This window comes from Daldinia loculata (assembly GCF_022478755.1).
Source record: "Daldinia loculata strain CBS 113971 unplaced genomic scaffold F4817scaffold_71, whole genome shotgun sequence".
Lineage (NCBI taxonomy): Eukaryota > Fungi > Ascomycota > Sordariomycetes > Xylariales > Hypoxylaceae > Daldinia > Daldinia loculata.
The window spans coordinates 133,749-145,011 of NW_026054925.1; the positions used below are offsets into that span (position 1 = coordinate 133,749).

The window sequence follows — 11,263 nt, forward strand, 5'->3', positions numbered from 1 at the left end:
TAAACCATAGTTTTATTTTTTTTTTTTAGTTTTTTTTTTTTTAATTTTAAACCTCCTTTTTTTTTTTTTTTTTTTTTTTTTTTTTTTTGCCCCCCCCTTTTTTGGCCCCTAATCCCCTTTTGGCCTTTACCTCCCATAACAAAATTTCGAGACGGATCAAAAGCTTGCGACTGTTTGTCGATGAAATTTTAATTTAAGTTATTTAAAAAAAAGGTTAAATTAATAACTTTTTAATTTAAAAATATATTAATTTAATATATATAAATAAACATTTTTAAAAATAATTAAAAAAATTTTAAACTTATATAAAAATTATATTAATTAAATTTATTTTAAAATTAATAATTAATTAATTTATTTTTATAAATTTAATTTTATAAAATATTAAAAAAAATAATAATATTAAAACTTTTTTTTAATTAACTATTTTAAAATTATTAATTAATAATAATAAAAATATTTTTATTTAAATATTTTAATTTAAAAATTAAAATTAAAAACATTTTATTAATATAAATATTATAAAACGTTTAAGTTAAATAAATTTTGGAAAATATTTATATTTAATTTAAAAAAATATATATTAAACTTTTTATTATATTAAAAAAAAAAAATAAAGATTAAAATTATTTTATATATTAATAAAAATTTTAAAAAAAAATTTAAAAAATTTTAATAATAATAATAATAATTAAAAATTGTAAAGTTTATTTTAAAAATTATTTTATAAACTTTTATTTTTAAGATTTAATAAATTTAAATAAAAATTAAAATTTTAACGCATAAATAATATTAAAAAACGATTATTATAAATGTTAAAAAAATTTATTAAATCCGTTTTTACAATTATTAATTTAATATATTTAAATAAATTATTTATATATAATAATAAAAATTTTATTAAATTTTAAATTTAATAAATAAAGGTTAAATTATATTTAAAAGTTTATACGAAAATTTTTTTTAAAAATTATATTTATATTAATTAAATAAAATTATTATTTATAAATAAAATTTAATTATAATATTAATAACGTTTTAATTAAATTAAACGGTTTTATTTTATAAATTAATAAATTAATTATATGTTAGTTTTATAAAAATAATTTAACATTTTTTTTAAAAAAATATAAAAATTTAAAAAAATATAAAAATTTAAATATATAAAAAATATAATTTAATATATTATCGAGTTTTTAAATTTTAATAAAATTATTTAATAATTTAAAATTATTTTTTAAAATTATATTATTAAAATCTTTTTTAATAAAATTATTAAATTAATATATTTTAAATAAAGTAAAATTTTAAATAATAATAAAATTATTTTTATTATAATTTAAAAAATTAATTAAATTTATAAAAATATATTAATTAATTTAAAAATTTTAATAATAAAAAAAAAGTTTATTTTAATAACGAAATATTTAAAATTAAATTAATAAAATTATAATAAAAAAACTTATTTTAATTTAAATTAAAATTAATTTTTAAAAAGTAAAAATTAGTTTAAATTTACTAATAAATTAAAATTTGATTTTAAAAATAATTAATAAATTTTAAATAAAAAAGTTTTTTAAAAAATTAATTAAATAAATATTAATTAATATAAAAAAAATAAAAAAGTATATTAATAATATAAACGTAACATTTATAATATTTTTATTTATTTTATTAAAAAAAATATTAATAATAAAAAATTATTAATACTTTTAAATTATAAAATTTTTTTAATTAAGTAAAAATATAATAATAATAAATAATTAATTTTTTTATTTATAAAAAAAATTAAAATAAATATAATAATAAAAAAAATTAACCAATTTTATTTTATTATTAAAATTAATAATAATAATTTAAATTTTTAAAAATTTTTTATATTATATTTTATAAAATATTAAAATAAGTTATTTTAAGTGATTTTAAACCAGATATTTTCGAAGCAAGTTACGCCTGTTTGCGCCACGTAACGCGTGGTCCGTGTGTTTATACTTATGGGTCACAGGTAAAACATTCGAAAATATTTGGTTTAAAGTTATATAGCGTTATAAAAGTCTTTAACGGTCTCGTTAATGATGAAAAAATTAAACATTACATTTACGATAATTTAATATACCATAATAATGTACAAAATAACTTTAATTTTAATGATTTAAAGCTAGTAATATATTTAATTTATTTTTTTATCTTTTTTATATATTTGTACGGTATTACGTTTTTATATATTAAGTTTTAACGTTTAAAAATTTTTAACGTTTTAATTATTTATTTAATATTAAATTTTATGTAAAGTATTTAAATATAACAATTTAATATTTTATAACCACGTATAAAATCCTTTTTTATAATAATTTAAAGTTATTATCTAAGCTTTTTAACCTTTTTTATATATTTATACGATTTTATATACCAGGTTTTAATGTTTGTTACGGCTTTAACGTTTGTTACAACCGGTGTTGCGGTTAACGCGTTACGACCAACGCGTTACGACCGGTGTTACGATTGTTGTTACCACTTTTAACACTTTAAAAAACTTAAAACGCGTAAATTTAATTAATAAACTTAATAATAAAGTTAATACGATTGTATAATTAATTATTACTTATTATAAACGCGCGTTAATATTATTATTTTAATGATTTTATTAATGTTATTGTTAATATTATTATTTTAAAACGTTAAACGTATGATTTTAATGTGTGGGGTTTTAAACTTACTTTAAACCATAAATTTAATGTTATTTTAAAAAGTTGTTCCAGGTTTTAATTGGTTGAAAAATGGTGTGGTTAAAAAAAATATAACCCCATAAATAATATCAAATTTATGGTTTAAATTTACTAAAATAAAAAATAAAAATAAAATATTTATTTATACCAATTTACCGTAATTAAATAATTAACCGAAAAATTTAATAAATTACAAAAAAAAATAAAAAAAATTTTATTTAAAAAAAAAACCTTTAATAAAAATAATATTAATATTTAATAAATAAAATTTTTTTATAAAAATATTATTTAATATAAAAACAATTATACCCATTATATTTATATTTAAAACTAAACTATAAAATTCTTTTAAAATAAAAAAAAATATGCTAAAAATAATTATATTTTTTAATATTATTTATATAAAAAAAAAAATTATTATTATATAAACTTTTTAATATTTAAACATTAAATAAAACATTATATTTATTTAAATTTTAAATTTAATATTATAAATAATAAATATAATTTTATTTTTTTATAATAATAATTAAAAATTTATTAATTTATAAACATTTTTTTAAATTTAAATAAAATATATTTTTTATTTAAATATTACCAACGTTATTATATAAAAAAAAACTATTATTAAATATATTATATTAATATAATATAATTATAATGACTTTTTTTTAAAAATATTTAAAAAATTTAAAAAATTTATACTTATAATAAATAAAAAAATCAAAAAGCGTTTTTTTAAATATTAACCATAAAATTATATTATTAATTTAATAAAAAAAAAACGTTTTTATAAAACTTTTTTTATATTATAAATAAAAAAAACTTAACACTTTTAAATTATAATTAAAAAATATATTTAACATAAAATATATTTATAAATTTACTTTCTTTTATATATTTTTAATATTTTTTATATTAAAACTTAATTTTAAAAATTTATTTCGTTTAATAATAAATTATTAAAAATTAAATATAATAATAATATTTATACATTATTTTATTCCATTTATATTAAAAATATAAAATTAATTTTAAATTTTACAATAATTTATTAAAATAAACTTAAAAACCAAATTTAATTTAATTTACATTTAATAAAATAATAAATAAAAAATAATATTTAAATATAAATATAAACTTTACAAATATTTTATTATACTTTTTAAATTAAATAACACACCCGTTACTTTTTAATCCATAATAAATAATATTTTTAAAAATATAATAAATAATAAATTATTAATATATATTAATAATTTATTTATGTAAGGTTTTGTTTGATGTAAAACTTGATAAATTAAAAAGGAAAAAAAAAGATTTTTTTCGTGGGTTATTTTAATTTATTTTAATGAATTTAAACCATAAATTTAAAATTGTTTATACGGTTATACCTTTTTTAACCATATAACTTTTTAACCAATTATAACTTTAACATAATTTTAAAAATAATTTTAAATTTTTAGTTTAAAGTAATTTAAACAATTTTTATTATAATTAATTGTTTAATATTAAAAATATAATATTAAAAATAATAATATTAATATATTAAAAATAAATTTTAATTAATTTAAAATATTTATTAACTTTATTATTAATAAATATACGCGTTTTAAACGTTTAAATATATGCGTTTTAAACGTTTTAAAATAATAATTAACTGTAATACCAGTTATAATATCGGTTATAATATTAATTATAATACCGGTTATAACGTTTTTAAAAATATATTACGTTAAAGTTTATAATATTATAACATAATGTTATATAAACATGTAAAAAAAATAAAAAGGTAAAGAAAAAATAATATTTATTTCGAGTTATAAAAATAAAAGTTATTTTGTACGTGGTTATAAATGTAAACGCGCGGATATAAATGTTAATATAACATTTTTAATATTATTATATGTTTTTAAACGTTAAAGCTTACAATATTATAACGTAATGTTATACAAATATGTAAAAAAAATAAAAAAGTAAAAAAAATAAAATATTAATTTCAAATTATAAAAATAAAAGTTATTTTATATATTATTATTAAATATTAAATTATTATAAATATAAAGTTTAATTTTTAAAAAAATTATTTTAATTATGGTTAAATATATTAAATATGTTTTAAATTAAAATTTATTAAAACTTTAACTTTATGTTATTTTTTTAAACTTTAAACCCATAAATATAATAATATAAACCAAGCGTTTTATAGCGTTTATAACGCAATTAAACGTAAGTCCGATTTTATTAACAAATTTTAATTTAAGTTTATTAAAATAAATTTTAATGATGTAATTAACGTATAAATAAAATAAGTATAATAGCTTATTTAATAACTTATGTAAACTATTGTAATAATGATGTTTATTAACTTATATATATTACCATTTAAAAAAAATATAACAAAATAATTAAAAAAGTTTTAAAAAAATTTACCGCATACCACCTCGTAATTGCCCCGCACAAATACAAATAAACAATTTAAAAAATAAAATTTTTAAACTATATTATTAACTTTTAAAACATTTTTATATTTAAAAATAAAATTAAATATATTATAAAATAAAAACCGTTAATTAATTTTAAAAAATTGCAATAATTTATAAACTTTATAAACTTTTATAAATAATTTATTAAAAGATTTTTAATAATAATTAAACCTATTATAAAAATCAATAAAAAAAATAAAAAAAATTAAAAATAAATATTAAAAATAAATAAAATTTTCGAAAATTTAAAAATTAAATTTACATTAATCCCAATTTTTATTTATTTTAATTTTAAATTATAAATTTTCTTTAAAATTAATGTTTTAAATTTTATTATTAAAACAGTTTTTTTTTAAAAAAATAAAAAAATAAAATTTCGATTTATGGTTTTTCATTTTTAAAAATTAACTTTAATAAAAATAAATTACAAAATATATAATAAAAAATTATTTATAATTATCAACTTTTTTAATCAATAAAAATATTATTTTAAAAAAACATAACATTAAATTAAAATATTTTTTAACCATTAAAACTTATTTTACTTTACAATTATTAAAATCTTAAATAAAAAATAAATAAAATAAACGTAATAATTTTTATTATATTAATTTATTATTAATTACCGTTTTAAAACATAAAATAAAAAAGTTAATATTTTATTTAAATTATTATAATATTAACTTTAAAAAAAAAAATTAAATATTAACCGGTTATATTAATATTATAAAAAAAACATTTTTTACATTTATTTAATTTTAATATAATACGTTTAATAACGGTTATTTTTACATTAAATCGTTTAAACAATCTTTTAATTTTAAAATGATTATTTAAATTTATAAAATAAATTAAAAAATTAAAAAAAAATAATTTATTATATATAAAAAAGAAAAATAATCCAAGTAATAATTTTAAATTATAAAATAATCTTTTATATAAAAGAAAACGTTTATAAATATTTTAAATATTTTAAAAAAAAATTATAAAATTAAAACATAATATTTTAATAATAAAATATATAAAAATAAATAAAACCTTAAAATTTATTATACGAAACTTTTGGTAGTTTAATATTAAAATTATTATATAAGATTTTATAAAAAAATATTTAAAATATTAACGCAATAAAATAAACCGATATGTTTTATATGGTTTACTTTAATTTATAAAATTACATTATATATTATAACATATTATTATTATAAATTTTATTATTAATTTATTTATTAAAATAACGCATTTTATACCTTTTAAAATAAATAAATAAAAATTATAAATTTAATTAAAATTTTTATTAAATTTTACTAAAAATTATATAAAATTTTTTTAAATATTATTTTTAATTAAAATTTTAAATTTATTACTTATTTATAACGAAATTTTTTTAAATTTATAAACATTAAACCATAAATAAATATAATTTTTTATTTTTAAATTAATAATTAAATAAAACAATTTAATTAAATTTTTAAAATTTATTTTTAAACATTTATTAATTATAAAATAATTAATTAAAAAAACTTATTATTAATAATAAAGTTTATATATAATAATTTAAAATTAACATTATTATATATAATATTATTTTACGTAAATTATAACTTTTATCTTATAATTTACAATTTATTTACCAATATTTTTTAAAATTTAAATAATTAATTATATATATATTAAATAAAATAAATTTATATTAAAATATAATAACACTTAAAAAAAAATTATTAATATATAAAAGATTAAATTAATAAAAAAAAAAATATTAAAATTTAAAAAAAGTTAATTAATTATATTAAATAATAAAAATATTAAAATAAAATAACCTGTTAAAAAATTAAATAAAAAAATATTAAGCTTTTTTAAAATTTAAAAAGTAATTTTTTTTATTATTATTAAATTTTATTTATTTAAAAAATAAAAAATTTATAATTTATTTTATGTTTTATTTATTAAACTTTATCGCGTTAATAATTAAATATTATTTAATTTTAATTAAATTTTATAAAAAATAACTTTAATAAAATTTAAAAAATATTATATAAATAAAGTTAAAGATTTTATATAAATTTAAAAAAATGTAAAATATTTAATTAAATAAAAAGGTTAATTAATTAAAAAGTATTAAATTTAAAAACCTTTTAATTATTTTAATAATAAAAACATTAAACAAATAATTTTAATATTTTATTAATAAAACTTAAAAAAACCGGTAAATTTTTAAACTTTATTAAAAAAAATTATATTTTTTATTTAAAACTTTAGTTTAAAAATAAACTTAAAAAAAAAATGGTATTATACAAATAATAATGTTAAAAAATTATTAATTAAAAAAAATAATTAACAAAAAATATAAGATAATTATTTTAAAATTTATTAAATAAAAAATATTATAAAATTATACAATTATATGCAAATAAAGTTAACATATTAATAAAAACTTAACCAAATTAATAAATATATATTTTAAATTATTTATAAATAAGTTAAGATTTCCTTTTGGAAAAAAAGGGAAAACTAAAGACCTTAAAACCCTAGAAAATTATTAGTAATCTTAATTATATTCCAAGCCCTTTATAGCCCTTATTACACAGGTTGAGGTGGACCTGTAGTAGTGGAACTAGTGGCAGTCGTAATAGTGGTCACGCTTCCACTCGAGATTGTTCCCACGCAATAATAAAATCCAAGAAAAAGTTGGGAGCAGTCTAAACCAACAGCCGGGTTCCAGTTGTAGCTAATGGGGGTTAGCTTTGGAAGAAGACTCAGTTATGTGGACAGGATAAAATATACAAATCCGTAAGAGTAAAATTGCCGAAATATTCGACGATCTTTTGGCAAGTATCGCCTGAGACAGCCTTGTAGTATGCGTTACCTTTAGGACTCTCAATTAGCTTCTATAAACGTGGTTAAAATATAGACATAGACTTACAGTTGGAGGCAATGCCAGTCTGGGTAGGGGATGGCCCAGAGGGTGTTGTTGAAGCTGTTGAAGTGGTAGTACTGGACGTCGTGGTGGTGCTAGTAGGTGGCGGTCGACCGTCATCCCACTCAATGCAGTAGTTAGTATCGACTGTGAGATCCTTGGCGCAGTCAACACCTGGGTTGTAACTTTGAAACTGGGCCAAGGTGATTCCCCAGTAGCTAGCGAGAGACGAGCAAGTATCACCAGCAGATACGGCGACAGAGAACGTGCAGTCTCTCCGGACAAGATAGCGGCACTGTACCGCGAATATCAGGAATAATCCTAATACAAAGCTAGGTAGCATCATCGTGATCACTATATGGATAGGTAGCTATGGGATCGAGACAGAAATATCAACGTATGTAGTTCGATTACCGTCGAATAACAGGCCCGGCTCAAGTTCAACAGGACAACTAAAGTCAGGGGAACTTCTGGGAAATTATCCCAGAAGTTTTATCAGTCTATGCCCTCAAGTGAGATAGTCTTACAAGTACTTAAGATTGTTCAGCCAAATCTACTAGTTGAATCCTTTCGAAGACATGCTAACACCCTTGAGTTAGCCCCTTTCCTATACCGCGGTATCGCGTATAAAAGGAAGTTGTTTCTGCTGTCTCAATATCTGGTACACATCTTACACACCACGGTCGGCATCTGAACGCTAGAAATTAATGCAGTGGCAGAGCAGCTTCAAAACATCTAACCTAGGGCAGACATATCCCCTTCATGGGGAGCTTTCCCCGCGGAACAGTATCTCATTGTAAGCAGCCATCGCCTGTCACTTCATCTAATTAGGGGCTAACATGTGCTTTGCCCCTTTTAAGCGTCATTGGGATTTCTCATCAACGCTGTCCGCAGCTGACCAACGGCGTGACCTGGTCCGAGCCTATCTCCAGCTTGATTCAGTTCCCAAAGACTGGGACGCAACGGGTCGGTTCTACCTAGCCACTACAATCACGCACATTCCCACAGAACATGAGATACGTGAGATTATTGCATCTTGGCCATCTCTTCGCCGGCGCGAAGCCGCCCTACATCTATGGCGGGATCGTAACGATGAAGAGATCTGGCTACGCACGTACTATGGCCAAGGCTCAGATAACAAGTTTCACGAATTTCGAGAGACCGATGAGGATTATGACCCCGCCTTTGAGGAAGATTGTCGCACGTGGACAATTCTCGATGATCAAGCTTTGCTCGAGGGCGATTGGTCTACTGGATTTGACGTACTACCTGAGCTGGCAGGCCCAACACCAAACTATGATCCATATGTCCACCGCCATCTGGGAAATCCTGATAAGCTCGAGATATTGCGCCAAAAGTTGCGCGAATTAAAATCAATCCCGATAAGCTAGCCAGCTATATGGTAGACCATTAGTGCAACTGTGCCAAAATCAAAAAAATCGGTCGGAACCTTTTAAAAAGGGTAATAATAACATAGCCATGCACTAGCTATATATTTTATAAATTATACATCAATATTTATGTATTATATAAATATTTAATTAATTACGGATAAATATAATTAAAGGATATATTTAAAATATTAAGCTATATTATATATATTAATTATTTTTATTTATATTTTTTTTTTTTATTTTATACAATATTTTTGTTAAAATAAAAAAAAAACTTATTAATTTTAAACTGTATAAACGTTAAATCACCGTTTAATTCCACAAAAACCTTACCATTAAATAAATTTTAAATAAATTTAAACAAAAATATTAATAAAAACTATTACGTAAAATATTAAATCGCATAATAAAAAATTAAAAATTATAAAAGTAACATTATATATAAAAAAATGGATTTATATTAAAAAACTTAAAAAAAAATATTTTTTTATTATTTTATTAATTTAATTTATCCGATTAAAATATATATAACTAATTAAATAATAAAAGATATAATATTATTCGATAATAATTTTAATAAATTCGATAAAATCTTAACTTAAAACGTCGTTTAAAAATAACAGCTAAAAAATAGGAAAAAATAAATGCTATAAAAGTTACTTTAAAAAAAAAATTCTTTAAATTTGATTAGTTAAGTAAATTAAAACAACAATATATATATAATAATATAAAGAATAAAAATAAAAATTACTTCCTTTAATTTATATAAATATTATTATTATTTTTACTTTATTTTAATATTATATAAAAATATATTATATAAAATCTATAAGGAATTTTTCTTTATTATAATCCATTATTATACGTAATATATTTAAAAATAAAAAAAAAAATTTATTATATATAAACCTAACCAAGTTTAAAATATTAACAGCTATAATAAATTTAAACGTTAAAGATTTTATATATATAATATAATCGATAATTATTTAAAATTTATTATTTAATATTAAGTCTTTTAATTTAAAAATATTACTATTAATATTTTAAAATAATATTTATATATTATACAAAAGTTAAAATATATATTTTATACGATTTATATAAATAAAAATAAAGAATTATCTTTATTATTAAACGCCCATTAAACCTTTTTATAAAAAAAATATTTAAATAAAAATGGAATTATAATAACATTTAGCAATTATTTTTATTATAGCTAAAATATAAATAATATTTGCATAAAATTTTAATAATTATAGCTTAAAATATTTTACTTAATACATTAAAAAATAAATTTATATTTAAAAATTAAAATATAAATATTAATAATATTATAAGGTTTATTTAAATAATTAAAATATTAAAAACTTTAAATCTTTAACGATTTTATTTCTTAAATTGCTTTTTTAACTATATATATACTAGTTATAAAAAACGAAATTAACATTTTTATTATTAAGTGGAATTAATATAAGATTTACCTATAATAAAATCATAAAAATGCCGTACGAAGCCAGTTTTAGGAAAATTTTTTTTCTTTTAATTCCGATTTTATTTTATAATAAGAATTTAATATTAATATAAAACTTTTAGCTAAAATTAAAACTATTATTAAAAATAATAATATCGATTAATATTTTCCTGAAAATATTTTTAAATAATGCGAGAATTATTTTGCAAAAATTAATTTAAATTATATAAAAAAAAATAATTATACTTAATTATTTATTAAAA

The 11,263-nt window shown here is 16.1% G+C and overlaps 2 protein-coding genes across 2 annotated transcripts; one reads left to right on the forward strand and one right to left on the reverse strand.

Moving 5' to 3' along the window:
* Positions 1 to 7,795: 7,795 nt before the first annotated feature.
* F4817DRAFT_368736 (uncharacterized protein) lies at positions 7,796 to 8,480 on the reverse strand (the record flags this gene model as incomplete). The annotated part of the gene is made up of 3 exons (XM_049307272.1): positions 7,796 to 7,943; positions 8,000 to 8,081; positions 8,139 to 8,480. Coding segments are annotated over 3 exons (572 nt in total), but the record flags the coding sequence as incomplete, so codon positions are not given.
* A 491-nt stretch (positions 8,481 to 8,971) lies between these two features.
* F4817DRAFT_368739 (uncharacterized protein) lies at positions 8,972 to 9,546 on the forward strand (the record flags this gene model as incomplete). Its single annotated transcript, XM_049307273.1, has 1 exon — positions 8,972 to 9,546. The coding sequence occupies one exon, from the start codon at positions 8,972 to 8,974 to the stop codon at positions 9,521 to 9,523; it is 552 nt and encodes a 183-aa protein (XP_049154948.1). The 3' UTR covers positions 9,524 to 9,546.
* Between the last annotated feature and the right edge of the window lie 1,717 nt (positions 9,547 to 11,263).